General features: G+C 28.8%; 2 protein-coding genes across 2 annotated transcripts; both read left to right on the top strand.

Annotated features, from left to right (window-relative positions):
* The first annotated feature begins 13,805 nt into the window (after positions 1–13,805).
* On the top strand, positions 13,806–15,086 carry LOC105793727 (aspartic proteinase CDR1). Its single transcript, XM_012622573.2, has one exon. The coding sequence runs from the start codon at positions 13,806–13,808 to the stop codon at positions 15,084–15,086; it is 1,281 nt and encodes a 426-aa protein (XP_012478027.1).
* A 2,476-nt stretch (positions 15,087–17,562) lies between these two features.
* Positions 17,563–18,852, top strand: LOC105793726 (aspartic proteinase CDR1). Its single transcript, XM_012622572.2, has one exon. It carries the CDS (start codon positions 17,563–17,565, stop codon positions 18,850–18,852), a length of 1,290 nt encoding a protein of 429 aa, XP_012478026.1.
* The last annotated feature ends 802 nt before the right edge of the window (positions 18,853–19,654 follow it).

Genomic DNA, 19,654 nt, shown 5'->3' with positions numbered 1-19,654 from the left:
TTTTGGGGGGTAACTGAGAAGAGCCTGAGAATTGCTTACAAAGGATTGGGGGGTGCTTAAACGAGTATGTAGCTGTTAGTGGCATAGGTTTAATTTATTAACTTTTATCACACTTATTATATTTTTCATCTTCTTAAAAGTATAATCTTACATGCTTCACCTAACCTAAACATGTAAATTATGATGATATTTAATTTTTCATTGCACACATTATTAATTAAATGAAACTTATGCCATTAACAGATACACATAATTAAAATGAAACACCTGCAAAAGAAAGATCTAGGTTTACTCTTTCACATCTTCCACGCCCACTTGTCGTAAAATTCTTCTTTTTCATCACATACTTTCTTGCTTCAGTAGTCGCTATAACAGCCTGTTTTCAATGAAATCAAAACAGTGGTTTTGGGACCACAAATTCGAATCCGAAAAGAAAATTATTTTAATATTATTTCATGGTCTGAATTATAATAGGAAAATCGTATGAAAATTTTGTTAAGAAAATTTTACCGATTACATGTCTAATTGATAAAAAGACCAAATTGCATGAAATGCAAAAGTTGAGTTCTAACACTATAAGTATCAAATAGCTATGGAATTCAAAGTTTGAGGTCCTTATATGGAAAATAGACCATTAAGAGAAGTTAGTAGATAAGGATGATGATTCATCCATAGAAATTTAATTAAAGAAAAGGATGAAATTGAAAATAAAAGATATTAAAAGATGGTAAATGATTAAATAAAAAAATATCATCATTTATCATCATCTTTCCCAATTTTTTTATGGAAACCCTAGCTAAGAGAAAAGAGCTCAAGCAAGCTTTCTTGGCTTAATTAGGTATGAATTCTTGTTCCGTTTTTAGTAATTTTTATGTTTCCGAGATTGTAATAGCATAATTAAGCTATTTTGGGGATTAATTTGCAAATTTATCAAAGTTTTAGGATTTTTCCATGGATGAATATAGTTGAATTATGAATTTTTATGATAGAAAATGAAAGGTTGTTGATAGATAAACAACTTTTGTTAAAGGAATTTTGATGAAAATGTGATTTAAGGACTAAATTGTAAAAATGTAAAAATTCACGAAAAAATTCTAATTTTTGTGAAATACATGTGCTGCTATTGATACATGTAAAATTCGGCTGGGCTTGGAATAAGGATTAAATTGCATGAATTTCATTTTCTGAGCCTAGGGACGAAATCATTATTAATTAAAAATATAGGGGCAAAACGGTAATTTTGCCTAAGATATGACTTGGATTGAATTGAATATAAATTGATTAAATTGGTGTTGAATTTACTCTTATAGATCCGAATAGATCAAAAAATGGAGTTAGATCATGGAAAAGAAAAAGAATCGGATTAGTAGTTTACAAGTCACGAAGTCGAGGTAAGTTCGTATAACTTAATTGTGTATATTTATATGCTTATATTGAGTGTTGAATATGTAAATTGTGTAAATGTCATATATGTGTAATTGATCTCATAACTGAAAATCCCTGATAAATAAATAAGTCTTATTTGGATAATGAGACTCGATGGATACAGGATTCCGTTTCCCAAAATGGTAGTATTCCTGCATATGTTACGGACGTACCGTAGCTCGAAAGAGCATCCCGTTATAAGCCCTCTCAAGCTTACCATTATAGTGTTCTTGCGAGCTTCTCGTTAAATGCTCTTCGGAGCATCCCGATCAGTTGTGACCCTACATGTGTTGTAGGCACATCGCAGCTCTTATGAGTGTCCCGTTATATGGCTCTTCGTGAGCTTCCCGATTAAAGGCTCTTTGTGAGCTTCTCATTAGTTCTCGCTTGAACTTCCCGTTATATGGCAATCCGGTGCTTCCCGTTAAGTGCTCTTCGGAGTTACCCGTTAATTACTCTTTGGAGCTACCCGTTATAGGCTATTTGTGAGCTTCCCGTTATATTACCAGCATAAGCTTCCTGTACAAGGCTTAATGAGCTTCCCTTTATAGTGCTTGAGAGAGAGCTTTCTATTTAAGTGCTCATAAAAGCACTCCCGGATATGAATTGACGGATTTATAATATTGTACACTTCAGGTGTACTACCCAAGTATCCATCGAGATTTCAAATGATTCAACGGGTGAAATTCTAACATGAGAATATGTGAAATTAAAATGAAACTATTATCTATATATGCATGAAATACTTGGAAACTTGATACCTGATGAGCTCATCCTTGTTCTTGTTATTCACAACAAATACATGACTAACATGTTTGTTGAGGTTATATGTGTTAGGCTAATTGCCAAATTGCTTTGGATGTATCATGCATGTTTATTGTATGAGTAAATGAATGGTAAGATAATTTCTCATTATACGAACTTACTAAGCATTAAGTGCTTACTCAATTTTATTTCCTCTGTTTTATAGTACTCGAAAGCTTGTTGGTTTGGAAGCTTGGCGAAGATCACTCACACTATCCACCGACCCATTTCGGTACAATTATGAAACTAATTTTGGTTATAATGGCATGTATAGGTTAACTTGGCCATTGTTGGCATTTTAAATATTTTGGTTGTAACTAGCCATTGGAATGACTTGTGTTTGGTATATTTTGCAATGTGTATATATATGGCCTTAACATGTTTGATGTGTGAAATTGAAATGGTTTAATGATGGTAAGCATATGGATGAACGAATAGAGATTGCATAATTGATAAAGTATCCATATATGTTAATTTGATCAATTAGGTAAGATTGAGCATAGAATACATGTGATGAAAATGCATAAGACTTGGTTTTGGCTTTGTTCAAATGTCTTGAATGGGTTGGTGAATGTGTTTAAATGTTTATATAGGTGGAAGGTGAAATTGGGTGAGGAATAAGGCTTGGAAATGGCCTTATTTTGTCCACACGGGCAGAGACACGGGCGTGTGTCTCAGTCGTGTGTGACACACAGCCTAGCACATGGGCATGTGTTCTGTTCATGTGTCCTCTGCTTCTTAAAAATTCAAAACAGAATGCTCAGGAATTTTCACACGACTTGGCACACGGGCTTGTGGCTTGGCCATGTGACCTCTGCACTTAAATGTATTGCAAGTTAGAGAGTTACACGGGCTGGGGACACGGCCGTGTGTCCTACTTCAAATACCACACGGCCTAAGACATGGGGTGTGCCAGTTGGCCGTGTGAGCCACACGGGCGTGTGTCCCCTACACTTAGGAAAATTTTTTAAAGTTTTCGTGAAAACTTCTTTGAGTTACCGATTTAGTCCCAACTTGTTTCTAATGTATGTTTTGGGCCTCGATGGCTCATATAAGGGACAATATAATTAATTTATAATTAATTTCTGATATGAATGTTAAGTAATATAAAATATCTGAGTTTGATCTGAAAACTCCGATAATACTCCTAAACCTTGCTCCCGTGACGGATACGGGATAGGGTTATTACAGTCGCTCCATCTGTGTCATACAAACACAAATTCAAAAGTTTCAATCCTCCTAAAGGCCTTCCATAAAAAAATATAAATCTTTGGTATCAACAAACACCATGACGAGTATATCAAAACCTTCATGGTCATTAGCCATCCATGACACCACAACTTCAAAAACAGTTTTAGGAAATTACTCCTAATTCAACATTAACACCAAAAACAAACTTAGAATAATCAAGCAAACTAGAACCCATCAGAACCAACAAGCCAAACCATCATCCAAAAGCACCTACATCAAGGACCCCTCGACAAACATCAACACCCAAATTAATCAATGACTACGAAGTGCACTAAATTAATCAATGACTTAGACTTTATGTCTCAAGGCACAACACCCCTAGTTCAGACCCCTACCTTACATGCTTAGATGTCCTGAGACATAGGCCATTATGACTTGAGACTTATATTATAATATCTTGAAACTTGTTTGATAAGTCTCAAGATTTATACTAAAAAATTCACAATTTGATTATTTTTATTCTTAGTGTCTCAAGACATATTCTAGATGTCTCGAGACTAAACGATGATTTCACCTACAATACTATATTTCAAGCATGGATTCCATCTCCAAATGTCACCTAAAATACCCTAACATCATATCATACCAATCCACACACATTTAACATACCAAAACAGATTTAATCCACATGCAAACATGACATTCAATACTTCATACTAGTTATGATTTAACATCTAATGCAGCAAGTAAGCTCATGCATATATCCATCAAAATTATATATCAAAGCAATAAGTACCAAAATATTTCAAAAGACTTAAAACAACATATAAACATGACTCTACTTAGGTACATATCGTTAACAATATATAAACAAAAGAGCACAAACTTGCTCGAAACTTGCGCACAAAAACAAACAAATTCCTATGTTGACTATTGAGTACCCAATGATACTAACATAATTTAAATTCAAGCATACTTATATTAAGCGGATAAACAAGTAAAATAACAATAAGATACATAGTGTCCAAATTTCATTTTAGCATACATAATCATATAAACATATATCATGTTGCTAATTCCTCGAGGTATTCATATCGTTTCATACTATCATATCATTATAAACATTTATGATATCAATGAAACATCTCGATGCACTCTCAAGATATTTGAATCTTGTTTCTTATATCACAATTGATTTTCATTTTCATTTTCATTTTCATTATTTTTTTCCTATTTTATTATCACATATATTTCACATTCTATTTTTATGTTATAGCGCTATTAATCGAATCAAACTCGAGGACAAATACACAAATCAGCACACTAATATCAAGCATAAAAGCACTAATATACTTTCTCGACCCTCAAAATATGCTATTTTCTAATTTATTAGGGTAGATAAGAAAACATTAATAGTTAACCAATATTATTTTAAAAATATTATTTTTAATAAAATTAATTTAATATTAAAAGTGATTTAACTTATGTAATTATCTTTCCTAATTTTTAGACAATTTTATCTAATAATTTTATCAATTTGTATCTATCTCAGGATACAATATTTATTAATTTCATTATATATATATATATATATATATATATATATATATATTATAGATTCATCAAAACGGTTGAATATATTATGACTTTAGACTTAAAAAGTTACTAAAAGGTTGCGAATCCAAACAAAATTATCTATAATAAAAGTTCATATTGTAATGACCTAAAATTCACGGGCATTGGAAAAGTGTAATATCGGCCTCCGTCTTAGAAAATTTAAACTGTAGATAAATATTAGGAATATTTGTGAGTCTATTTGTGTGTTTAATTAGGTGAATTTAGCTTAATTTATGGTAATTAGAAAAAAAAGACTAAATTGAGTAAAGCGTAAAAGTTTAATTATAGATTAAAAGAAAGTATAAAGGATCAAAATGGGAATTAAGCCAATTCACAAGTATGAGGCGGCAATTACTTCATAAAAATCTTAGATTTTTATGATTTAATTATATAAATATCTTAATAAATTATAATAAATATTATTTTATTAGATAATGTAATTTATATTAATTAAAATTATGATATTATATTACAAACTAAATCAAATAGTGACAAATGTAGGGTGATAAAGTTGTACATATGTAATAACATATGTTTATACATTTGTATTATAATTATTTATTTACTTAAAATTAAGTTAAAAGATATTTTGATAAATTATAATTATAATTATAATTATAATTATTATATTATGGAATAAATTAAATTAAAAATAAGTGTTTGGTGATTAAATTAAACATGTGTAAAATATATAAAACACACTTGTAATAAAATAAAATATTTTCTTATAATTTAAGTAAAAGATATTTATGAATTAAATATTATTTTATTATAATAATAATATATTATTATTATTAACTAATACATAAAAGAAATAAAGTAAAGAAATAAAAGAAACAGAGACCATTCGAAACAGGGAAAGAAAAGAAAGAAAGAAAAGAAAAGAAAAATTAGGGTTTAAGGATTTAAGCTTTAATTTGGTAAGTCAATCAAGTCCTTTTCTCTTAAATTTGATGTTTTAGAAGCTTTAGAATAGAGTTTTGTTGAAATTAAATTGATATTTTAAGAGTTCATAGGTTTTCAAGTATAGTTTATGTTGAACAAAAGAGATGAATTAGGAATTTAATTGAATGAATTTCAAGTTAGAATTGATAAAAGGATTAAATTGTAAAGTAAGCTATAAGTTTTATGTTTTAGGGACTAATTTGAGGAAATTCGAAATTAGGAAAATATGCTGAAATTTTAATAGTTAAATTTGAGTTTGGATGAAATTTGAATAGAAATAGAGTGTGAATTGAATTAGAAAAGTAAGAAAAGTTTAATTAGGATTAAATTGAGAATAAGGTAGGAATCGATTAGAAATTCAATTATTTATCATAATTAGTGCTGTAATTAATAGTGTAAATTATTATTATTTTCGTAGCTAGCAAAGAACCAGAAGCATCGACACGGAAGGGAAAAGAGAAGATTATTGAGGAGTAAACTCGAGAAAAGCACGGTTTGTATTACTATAATTCAAATTATTTATTACTTAATGTTAAATTTAAATTATGTGTATGATAAGCAAATAATAAGGTAAGTGACTTTATTAAATTAAATTTGGAAAAAATTAAATTGAATGAGAAAAGTATGTGTTGGTATTGAATTGTGTTTTGATTAGTGAATGGAAAAGTATAATTGATATTGAAAATGAATTAAAAAAAAAAGGTGAAAATTGGATTGTGAAATTGAAATACCCTATTAACTAGTCGGGCTGAGTCGGATATAATTGGCATGCCATAGAATTTGGAAGAGTACGGGATTTATTGGCTTTGCCGATCAGGCACTTTATGTGTTGTATTTTAGGCACCTCATGTGTCGTTTCAGGCACTTATGTGTCATATACTGATCAGGTACTATGTACCGTTTTAGGCACAATATGCCGTACTGGTGTGTTTGGGTTGGAATCCGTACCCGTCAAAGTCCAGATTGTTAATAGGGTGAATAATTGAAATGAGAAATTTATATGAATATGATTGATCGTATTATTGAAAATATTGAAAGAAATGAGAAAAAAATGAATTGTGGATTGAAATTGAGATTGGAATGAAAGGCATGAACTTAATGTTCATGTAGTGATTGAAATTGAGACGTGTGATATGTGAATGAAATTGAAGAATAGTTGGAAATGGAAAACATGAACTAAATGTTCATGTAGTAAATGTAATTAAAGTTATGACATATGATTAAAATTGATGCATGGTTAAAAGTGTATTGTTAATACAAATATAGTTCAAGATTGAATTAATACAAGAGAAATTCAATTGTTATATACTTGATATTTATATTTTATTATGGTTATTATAGTTTGAATTATAGTAATACCATTGAGTATAAAATACTCAGCATTCAGTTGTTTCTATGCGTAGGTTGAAAGGAGTTCAGAGTCTCGGTTCAGCATCCAGAACAATCTCGACTACGGCATAAAGATATTGGTGACGTTTTCTTCCTTTAATAAGTAAAAGTGGCATGTACATAGGGATTATAATGGTTATTTTAGAATGTTATATAATTTTGTTGTAAAGAAAGGTATTTGTTGTTTTGATGATTAAATTAGTAAAATGGTAGAAATTGTTTATGGCATTGGTTTTGAATTAAAATGACTTGATTAGTTTTATGAACTAATTAGAAATGATAATAGGGTTTTATTAATTAAGTTGTTAAGTCAATATGTCAAGTATGATTTAAATATATTTGAGTATATAAATGCATTGGTTGAATTACTGGAATTGGTTTGGCTGCGATTTGAAATTTGCAGGGTAGGTTCAATATTTATAAAGGGGTTATGTTGAAATCATTTTTTTTAAATGAATAAAGTCAATTAGTAAGAATTTATATTAATTTATGATTATATTATATATGTTTGTTATTTATTTAAGAATTATTTATAAATTGTCCAAGATGTCCGGTAATGTCTCGTAACCCTGTTTCGGCGACGATTTGGGGTTAGAGGGTGTTACACATATTTTTATTTTTCTTGGCAATAATAAACTCTAATCTCATAAATAATAAACTTTCATATTAATCCAAATACTCAATTGTATGAAAAGAGAAAAGATTTATAAAACTTGGAAGAAATAAAAATCTAATCTCATAAATATTCAACACAGAAAAATCATAAACCAATTTTATTAAAAAAAAAACTACAAGATACTGACTTTATTCAAAAATAAAGTCACTAAAAGATAGTAATCTAATCTAAGTTGATGGTGCTGCAGCTAATTTCTTAGAATAATAACTTCTAAATTTTGAAGTCACATCACGATATGAAGGAAAAAGTATTCCATTAAAACAATAATCTGGAAGAAACATAATCCTACGGCAACAAACCGATCGAAGTAAGACTTTGTGCGAACCAAAAGAATTTAACATATCTCTGTAGCAATTCATGTTAAAACAATTTTCAAAGATTTGTCGGCACTCATAAAATCTAGGATCCACCGATGGAGACTCTATAGGTTCTGGCGGTGGTTGTGAGCTAATAAAAGGTGAAAACTTTAGCCATGGTTGCAAAAATGTATTTATTAGCCATAAACAAGGAAACAGTGGTGAAAATTTATTAGGTGATACAACTGGATAATTATCATGAACATAATTATCACGGATTGAAAAACTTTAGTGGAACAATGTGGCTGAAAAAACCAAAACAAATAATGAAATTAACAATACAGCCTTCATCATGATAAAACTTTGGAAAGATTAATGAGAATGGAAGTGAAGAAAGTAGATTGTAATCTTGTAATGCATGTAACTAGTAAAATGGTGAGATATATATAGCAAGGAAATGCTATAACAACCCTATCCATCAATTGTTTATTAATAAAACCTAAATTTTGAAATGAAAATAATAATGCAAATTTTAAATATATTATCTGTTATAAAAAATTTAATTAATAAAATGGAATAATATCGATACGTGTGTGTAGCCATTTAATTCTAGTTGCATGTCTTGTAACATTTTTCTGACTGTTTTTTTTTTCTGAGATGTGATACTCATAATGTTTAACTTTTTTTTGTCTTTTAAATTTATTTTAAAATTTTCAATAAATAAAGATAATAATAGAGGAAAATAAAATAAAAGTAAAAAATATATTAATAAATAGTTAAAATGATATAGCACAATTTGAATTCAATTCCACTAGATAAAAAAAATCAGATCCAATATTTCTTTTGAATGTCTATTTTATTAAAAATGATAATTTTGTTCTCCAATTTTGATTTATTTAGATTTAGATAAAAGAACTTTATCAAATAATAATTACTTTTCAAAAATTTAAAATATATATTTAAATTAAAAACTAATATTATATCTTTACTCCAAAAATATCAAAATCATTAACCTATTTAATTATGTTTTATAGTTTTATAAATTAATTTGTAGTCTCATGCAATGCATGGGTAGTTGTATATATAAAATGTATAATATTTTATAATGTTAGTTGTTTAGAATTTTTAATGACTTTATTCAAAAACCATTAATAAATTGAAAAGGTAATAATGTAATTACAAAATATTTTAAAAATATTTAATTAATCTAGAATCAGTTATATTAATTTTATTTAATTTCAGAATTATTTAATATTAAAATAATAATAATAATAATATCATACCTTGAATATTAATATTAATATATTATAATTTAAATAATATTATTAATAATTTATTACAAATTATTTATTTTATATATTGTTAAATTAATTTATTTTAATGTCAAAATTGTTAATATTTGATTTTTGTAATTATATATTTATCTTTGGTATACTTTAATAATGTAATTAACACTTATTATATTTTAAAAATATAAATTTAATTTGATAAATGCTTTTAATATGTGTCTTTTTTAATTATATTTTAAGCTTAACAAATTAATATTCATTAATTTTAAAATGATAACATTAAAAGTTAATTCAATTAAGTAAAATATTACAACAAAGACATAAATAATTTAAAGTCAATTTTATATTTAACATATAAAAAATTATAAAGAAAAATTTTAAACAAAAGACATTGAGTAACTTAAAAAATTAAAAGCAATGAGTAAAAGAGATATTTACTCAATTTGTAAATAAGTGCTTTAAATGAAGAGTGTCGTGTCAAAAATTGAAATGTGAGCATGACAAAAGGATTGTATTAAACAAGGACATTATCCGTTTTCAATTGTTTAATACCACATCAATAATTTTATCCTAAATTTCAATACTTTCATTTCAATTTGATTTTATTCAGGATGAAATTACTAATGTGATATTAAACTATTAGAAAAGGGATATAGATGATCTTACGTCACTGTTTCATATAATCTTTTCATTGTGGGAGAGCATGACTATTTTTTTTCTGTAACCTCGTACTTTTATAGTATATATGATATGTAATTGTCACAAACTTCAATTTATTTTATTTATTATAAATAATTTATTTATCAGAAGTGATAACTTCAAATATTGTTAAGCAATATCTATAATAAAAGTTTATATTCTTATTTTTCTTGGCAATAATAAACACTAATCTCATAAAAAAAACACTTTCATATTAATCCAATACTCAATTGTATGAAAAGAGAAAAGAACTATAAAACTTGGAAGAAATAAAAACTAATCACATAAACATTCAATACTTTAAAACTTTCAATTTAAAGCAGAAAAATCATAAACCAATTTTATTAAAAAAACTACAAGATAATAACTTTATTTAAAAAAAAAGTCTAACTAAAAGATAGTAATATAATCTATTTTGATGGTGCTGCAGCTAATTTCTTAGAACAATAACTTTTTAATTTGGAAGCCACACCACGATCTGAAGGAAAAAGGATTTCATTAAAACAATCATCTGGAACTGGCATAATCTTATGGCAACAATCAGATTGAAGTAAAACCTTGTGCGCACTAAAAGATTTTAAAATTTCTAGGTAGCAGTTCGTGTCAACATTCTTGAAAAGAATTTGTCGGCACTCATCAGCTCTATGATTCTCCGCTGGAGACCTTGTAGGTTCTGACGGTGGTGGTGAGCTGAAAAAAGGTGGAAAATTGAGCAATGGTTGCAAAATTGTATCTATTAACCATATACAAGGGAACAACGGCGAAAAATTATTAGATTGTATAGCTGGATGATTATCATAAACATAATTATCACGGATTGAAAAACTTTGGTTGAACAATATGGCTGAGAAGGACAAAACAAATAATGAGATTAACAATACACCATTCATCACGATAAAGCTTTGGAAAGATTAATGAAAATAAAAGTGAAGGAATTAAGTAGATTGTAATATTGTAATGCATACAACTAGTAAAATAGTGAGATATATATAGCAAGAAACCCCGTAACAACCCTATCAATTTTTTGTTAATAAAATTTAAAATTTGAAATGAAAATAATCTAATGCAAATCTTAAATATGTTATCTGCTATAAAAAATTAATCAATAAAATTTGAATAATATCAATATATATATGTGTGTGTGAATGAAAATATTGCTTACCATGGTTTAATTCTAGTTGCATGCTCTTGTAACATTTTTTTTTTTACTGTCATACCTAGAATGTGTTTTTCTTTTAAAGATGTCATACCCATAATGTTTAATTCTTTTCTCTTGTTTAATTTTTATTTTATTTTAAATTTTAATAATATAAATAATAAAAGAGGAAAATAAATAAATAGATAAAATGATTCAATTCCACCAGATAAAAAAATTCAGATCCAATATTTCTTTTGAATGTCTATTTTAGTAAAATGATAAATTTTATTCTCTAATTTTGATTTTGATAAAAGAACGTAATCATTACTTTTCAAAATTTTAAAAATAAATATTTTAATTAAAAACTATTTCTATATCTTTACTCCAAAATATCGAAATGATTAAGCTATGTGATTATCTTTTATAGTTTTAGATGTACTCCCATGCAATACACCGGCTGGTAATTGTATGTATTAAATTTATAATATTTTATAATGTTAGTTTTTGTTTAATTTTTTAATGAATTTATTCAAAAATTATTTATTAGAAAATATTTTAGAAATATTTAATTAATTTAGAATCATTAATATTAATTTAATTTAATTTTAAAATTATTTAATATTAAAATAATAGAAAAAATCATAATTTAAATATTGAAATATTATAATTTAAATAATATTATTAATAAGTTCTTATGGGTTATTTATTTTATATAGTGTTAAATTAAATTATTTTAATGTTAAAATTGTTAAAATTTGTTTTTTTATAATTCTATATTTAATCAATCAATGTAATCAACCATTATTATATTTAAAATATAAATTTAATTTAATAAATGCTATTAATATGTGTTTTTTAACTATATTTTACGCTTAACAAATTAATATTTATTAATTTTAATACGATAACTTAAATTAAGTAAAATATTAAAATAAGGACATAAATAATTTAAAGTCAATTTTATATTTAACATGTAAAAAAATTATAACGAAAATATTTAAACAAAAGCATGAAATAACTTGAAAAAAACAATAAGTAAAAGAGTAATTTACTCAAATCGTAAATAAGTGCTTCAAATGAAAAGTGTCATGTGTCAAAAACTATGATGTGAGCATAACTATTATTTCCTTTTTCTGTAACCTCGTGTTGTTATAGTATATAGGAAGAGCTACAATTTATTTTATTTATTATAAATAATTTATTTATTTATCTTCAAGTATTATATACTTTCAAAAAAAACTAGAAATATAAATATTATATAAAGTATGCATGACCTCATTAGCCCCCATGCCTAAGGTTTTATTGGCATTATCAACTTTTGTCAGCAATGCCTAAATATTCAAAACTTAAAGTATTAAGTTTACACTATTTGTGTTATGGTATGAAAATCTCTAATAATTTCATTCTACTCTCAATTATTAAAATATATATTTATCAACCATGCCTAAGTTATAATTATCAATAGTGTCAAGGCTTTATTTAAACTTTTTTTTGTTAACGGATATAAATTTTCTATAATTAATTTGCACATTAATTTAAAGGTATGAACGGAAAATATATAAATTCCACTTTCCCTAATTGCATTTTGGAGAAAATGGTATTTTTTAGTAGAAAATAAACAGGAAAATAATAAAATTAAACAATTCTGTTGAGGAAATAACTATCCGGCTGTAATATTGTGAGTTATAGGAACGTCGAAATCTTAACTTCTAATCTAATAATTTAAATATATTAAATATTAACACCGAAAATTCATACAAATGTATTTATCATAAAAAGATTTTCAAAATATATCATCTGTCTAATATTTATTATCCAAATTTTAATTTTGCCAAATCAAAAGCTCCCTTTAGTAACATCAAATTTCAAATATTAAAAGTTTTGATACAGAGAATAATTTCATATATAATATTTTTACTGTAGTAAATTAATCAAAAATATTAAGCTAACACTCCATGCATCAAAATGGAAATTTAATAAATTAATTGTGTAATTAAATATGTACACAATGTAATTTGTAATATATATATATATATATATATATATCTACAGAATTAAAGATGGAAAGTAATTACTCCAGAAGAGAAATAATTTTTTTCCCTTTCTTTTCAAGATTTTGTGATTCTAAGAATCGCAAAAGAAGATTCAATGGGATAGGAAATGAATGTTAAATGTTTCCAATTATTCCTTGTATTATAAAGGAAAATTAATTGATTATATTTTTGCTATTAAATTATTCATTAATTTTCACAATCTTAATTGGATTATCCTTTCAACACTATAATATATAAATCATCAAGTTCATGGTCACCCCAAACCAAGCAATTCTTACAACAATGGCAGCTATAGTTTTGGCCATCCTTGCTCTCTCTACACTTTGCTCTATTGAAGCTCAAGAGGGTGGCTTCAGTGTCGAATTAATCCACCGTGACTCCAGTAAATCTCCCTTTTACAATCCTTTAGAAACCACCTCTGATCGTGTCACCAATGCCTTGCGTCGTTCCTTCAATCGTGTTCATCGCTTCAAGACGAATTCTGTTCCAACAACGGCAGCAGAATCTGATCTCACTGCCGATTCCGGTGAATATTTGATGAAAATATCACTTGGAACCCCAAGGTTTGATATTGTTGCAATAGCTGATACAGGAAGTGATCTTATTTGGACTCAATGCAAGCCTTGTTCTCAGTGTTTCAAGCAAGACGCTCCATTTTTCGACCCTAGTAAATCGTCAACTTACAGAAAGATTTCTTGCAGTGCAAGTCAATGCATTGATCTTGAACGCACCTCTTGTTCTACCGATCATTCTTGTCAATATGCCGTCTCTTACGGTGATAGCTCTTTCTCAGACGGCGATCTCGCTGCTGATACACTCACCTTGCCTTCGACAACCGGCCGACCCGTAGCTTTCCCGAAAACAGTCATTGGATGTGGAACCTTCAATGGTGGAACATTCGATGAGAAGACATCTGGCATTATCGGCCTTGGAGGTGGTCAAGTTTCACTAATTTCCCAATTGAGAACTTCTGTAGCTGGCAAATTCTCCTACTGCTTGTTGCCAATTTCCCAAGCGGGTAATTCCAGCAAAATTAACTTTGGCTCCAATGCAATAGTTTCAGGCCCTGGAGTTGTTTCAACACCATTGGTTAAAAAATCCCCCGACACTTTTTACTTCCTTACACTTGAGGCCATCACTGTTGGAACCAAAAGAATAAAGTTCACAGGCTCTTCTTTGGGATCAGAAGAAGGCAACATAATCATTGATTCAGGCACTACATTGACTCTTCTCCCATTAGATTTTTACTCAGAAGTTGAATCCGCCATGACTAGCCAGATTAGTGCTAAAAGGATCGAAGGTCCTGAGGGTTTGAGTTTATGCTATAATGCTAAAGACGAGTTTAAAATCCCTGATGTTACAGTGCATTTTACTAATGCTGATGTGAAGTTAAAGCCATTGAACACCTTCATCAGGGTTTCCGATACAGCTATATGCTTCACTTTCAATTCCCTTGATGATGTTGCAATTTATGGTAACTTGTCACAGATGGATTTCTTAATTGGCTATGATACTCAAAAGCAGACAGTCTCGTTTCAGCCCACTGATTGCTCCAACAATTAGCCTGTTTTTTAATTCTATATAATATTATTCAATATTTTAGTATGATTTTATGTAATGTTAAATATTTGATGATTGCAACATGTTGTTCTCCTTTGTTATCAGCACCTCCTTTTTTTCTTTGTAATGATATTTTGTTAAATATTAAGAAATAATTAAACTCAAAACTTAAACTACACCGACTCATTCCATGTTCTTTCAAAGCTATCAACATTTTACAACAATGGCTGCCCTTCTTTCTTCTGCACTTTCAAAGTTGGTCATCTTTTTATTTTATAACAATTTAGTTTTTCTATTTTTCAGATTTAAAAATGTAAATTCGTTGTTAACACCATTAAAATTTTTTCTATTAAATTTAAGTCCATTATAGTGTCGTTTCTTTTTGTTATATAGCTATCAAATACCTTTTCTTATTTTAAATTGCCACATTAATAAATTTAAAAAGAATTTAACAGCTTTGAATTTTAAATCTTAAAATATAAAATCTAAAATCTTGAAAATAAAATTATGGTGACTAAGTTTCAATTACCTAAAGAGTACAAATACTTGAACCATATTTTAACCTTTTGTTTTAATTAATAAATTTTGCAAAGAAAAAATTCACTTAAAACGGTTTTCTTTTCAAATTTCTCAAAAAGTATAATTATAAGACCTGAATTAGTGCTGAGTAAGAAAATTCGAAAATTGTTCGAACTGAAGTGTTTGGACGACGATTTATGAAATGAAAGTTTAAAATCATGATTACCGAAATCAAATTAATTTTAAATGTATAATTATTTTTAATTTTATGATATAAAATAAATATATTATATTTAAAATAGTAAAAATAATTTAAAATTCTTGAAAAATTATATACTTTTAAAAATATTTATTAACTTTTTTGATTTTTTAATAATATACTAAATTCATAAAATAAAGCTCATTTTGACAAAATAAATCAAAATACAAAACCAAAAATCAAATCGAGCCAAACTAAATTATAATGGACGATTTTAAAAAGTAAAATACCGATTGAACTAAAATAATATCACCCCATAAAAATCACATGACAAGCAATCGTCGAGATAACTAAATTCGTAATTACTAGTAATGCATCAATATAATTACAATTAGAATTAATCTATATAATACATAAACGGAATTACAATTACAATCATTACATTTGTATAGCTATAATCATAATCTAATTATTATAATGCACAAATAAAAGATAATAATTAAAATATATTTGAATCTAAATCAAAATAAATTTAAAATTGACCAATACGTTAAACCAGAATAAAATATGAAATAAAAATCTACAAATACTCATGATTAAGATCCTAAATCTTCCATTTTTGCCAAAGCTACTTCATCATCTTGGACTTTTCAAATTCTTAAGTCTTAACATCATCAATATGCCCATAACTAATTGCACAGTAATTCAAAGGTATGAAAGGAAAAAAATATACAAATTCCACTTTCCCATGTCGCAATTTGAGACTTAAAACCCATTTATTTGATTATTTTTTTTGATAAAAACAAAAGAAAAATTAATTCAAATTAGTAAGATCGTAGAAGTCGCTAGTTCTATTAAATTGTAAAACTGCTAAAAGTTTCATGGGAGTTTCAGTAAATACTCACACATCAATCTCCCTGTTAGATACCATCTTAGTTAAACGGTATGTAGCTAGATTTCTCTCCCTTGGAATATGTCTTATATGTCACTGCTCATATGTTGTAAGGGCTTGAATGATCCTCTTAATCAAAATGGAATTCGAAACAGCTAAATCCCCTTCCTGAATTGCTTTAACCACGTCTAAACTATTAAATTGGATTAGTTTCTTATTACACTCCGCCTCTATACAAGAATTACCCCATCCAAGATACCCCAAAGTTCAGTATCAAATACTGAACAAGCTCCCAGACGATGATTGTACCCAAGGATCCAAACCCCTCTCTAATCAAGTAGAACCCTCAGCAAAAACAACCCCTGCATCGGACTTAATGGAGCCATCAAAGTTTAAGGCAAACCAATTATCTGACAAGAGATTATCTAGAATAGAAAAATGCTGCCTATTTGGTTCCTTCTCGTGAATCAAAAGGTGCTGCTTAGCCCAACTAATAGACTTTTATGATCTTAAAAAAGTTTCAAAAAATTTTAATTTTATTAAAATATAAAAAATTAACAAATAAATAATGTCATTAAATAGATTTACAATATAATTTGAAGTCAACTGAATTAATATTCCGTGCCCAATTAAAGAAAATTATCTCGTAAAGATTCATGGAGATAGGAAATGAATGTTAAATGTATATTTATATATCCATATTACAAAGGAAAATTAATTGATTGTATCTTTTGATATTATTTCACCATCAACTATTCCTTAATTACAAAGGAAAATCAATCTTAATTTATTTTGTATTACCCTTTCAACACTATAAAATAAGTCAACAGATCAAGTTAACCATTGTCACCCCCAAACCAACATCAACAATGGCAGCAGCAATTGTTTTTGCTATCATTTCTCTCTCAACCCGTTGCCTTACTGATGCTCAAAATGTTGGCTTCAGTGTCGAATTAATCCACCGTGACTCCATTAAATCTCCCTTTTACAATCCTTTCGAAACTACCTTCGATCGTGTCACCAATGCCTTTCGTCGTTCCTTCAGTCGTGTTCATCGTTTCTATCCGAATTCCATCACAACAACGGAAGCAAATCCCGATATTATCGTCAACACGGGTGAGTATTTGATGAACATATCACTTGGTACCCCAAGTTTCAGTGTTGTTGCACTTGCTGATACAGGAAGTGATCTTATTTGGACTCAATGCTCGCCTTGTTCACAGTGCTTCAAGCAAGACGCACCACTTTTCGACCCAACCAAATCATCCACTTACAGAAAGATGTCTTGTAGTTCAAATTCATGCGAGAACATTCAAGGGGGCACTTGTGCTAGTCCTACTGATACTTCTTGCATTTATTCAGTTACTTATGGTGATAATTCTTTCTCAAAAGGTGATATCGCTTATGATATACTCACCTTGGGTTCGACAACTGGTCAGGCAGTGGCTCTCCCTGACACAATCATTGGATGTGGAAACAACAATGCTGGTACATTCAGTGGTAAAGCCTCTGGTATCATTGGCCTTGGAGGTGGCGAAATTTCACTTATTAACCAATTGGGAAGTCCCATTAATGGCAAATTCTCATACTGCTTGTTACCAATGACCCAAATAGGAAAATCCAGCAAAATGAACTTTGGGTCTAATGCAATAGTTTCAGGACCTGGAACTGTTTCAACTCCATTAATTGAAAAATCCCCCACCACCTTTTACTTCCTTACACTTAAGGCCATTAGTGTTGGTACCCAAAGAATAGAGTTCAAAGGCTCCTCTTTCGGAACAGACGAAGGCAACATAGTTATTGATTCAGGCACTACATTGACTCTTCTCCCATCAGATTTTTACTCACAACTGGAATCAGCCATGGACAGCCAGTTTAATGGTATAAGGGCTCAAGGTCCCCAGGGTTTTAATTTATGCTACGTTGCTATACACGAATTTGAAGCACCTGAAGTTACAGTACATTTTGCTAATGCTGATGTGAAATTAAAGACCTTGAACACCTTCGTCAAGGTTGATGACTCAACTGCTTGCTTCGCTTTCAGTCCTGCGCAGAATATTGCGATTTATGGTAACTTGGCTCAAATGAATTTCTTGATTGGATATGATACTAAATCACAGACGGTCTCGTTTAAGCCCACTGATTGCTCCAAGAATTAGTCTACCCATTGTTTATATAATATATACATAGTAGAAACTTGTTGATTAAATTGTCTCCAGTTCAAATTAATTACGAAATATTTATATCAACGGATAAAAAGTGGGCTTCACTCCTTCCTGAAAAATACCAATACATTAGAAGTTAATGTTGTTGTGAGAGGACATCCACACATACTTAATGCATATCTAGTTACGATCTCAGAGAGGCAACCATCCTCTCGATTTAACTATGTGGCGGGTTGCGTTGCAAACATCTACCTACTCATCCCATATTCCCTAGCACTACTATCTCTACTTCATGTTTTTGCTTATGTGCCCAAAAATATATATATATATAATGAAAAATGTTTAACATAAACTACCAAAAAATCCTACAGGCTAAACCTTGGAGCAATCGGTAGGCATAAACGAGAGCATCTGCTTTTCTGTATCATTTACAATCATGAAATTCATCTGTGCCAAGTTCCCATAGATTGCAAAATCTTCAACAGGAGCGAAGCTGAAGCACCCAGTCGTGTGGGAAACCAGAACAAAGGTGTTCAATGGCAAGACATTGCTGATATTCATGTTGCAAGTACATATCTGGTGGGAGTAGAGTCAATTTAGTGCCCGAATCGTTGACTAAGTTGTCATTATCAAGTCCGAAAGAAAAGCTGAACTTTATTCTTTTTGGTTCCGACGCCAATGGCTTCCAGGGTAACAACGTAAAAAGTGTCATTCGGAGATTAACCATTATTGTTCAACTCCTCCAGGTCCCGAAACTATAGCATCGGAACTAAAGACTGAATAGTGGCAAAAATAT

The sequence above is a fragment of the Gossypium raimondii genome, chromosome 8, assembly GCF_025698545.1.
Source record: "Gossypium raimondii isolate GPD5lz chromosome 8, ASM2569854v1, whole genome shotgun sequence".
Taxonomy (NCBI): Eukaryota; Viridiplantae; Streptophyta; class Magnoliopsida; order Malvales; family Malvaceae; genus Gossypium; species Gossypium raimondii.
Note: the sequence above shows the minus strand (reverse complement) of the source record. Positions and strands in the feature narration are given on the sequence as shown.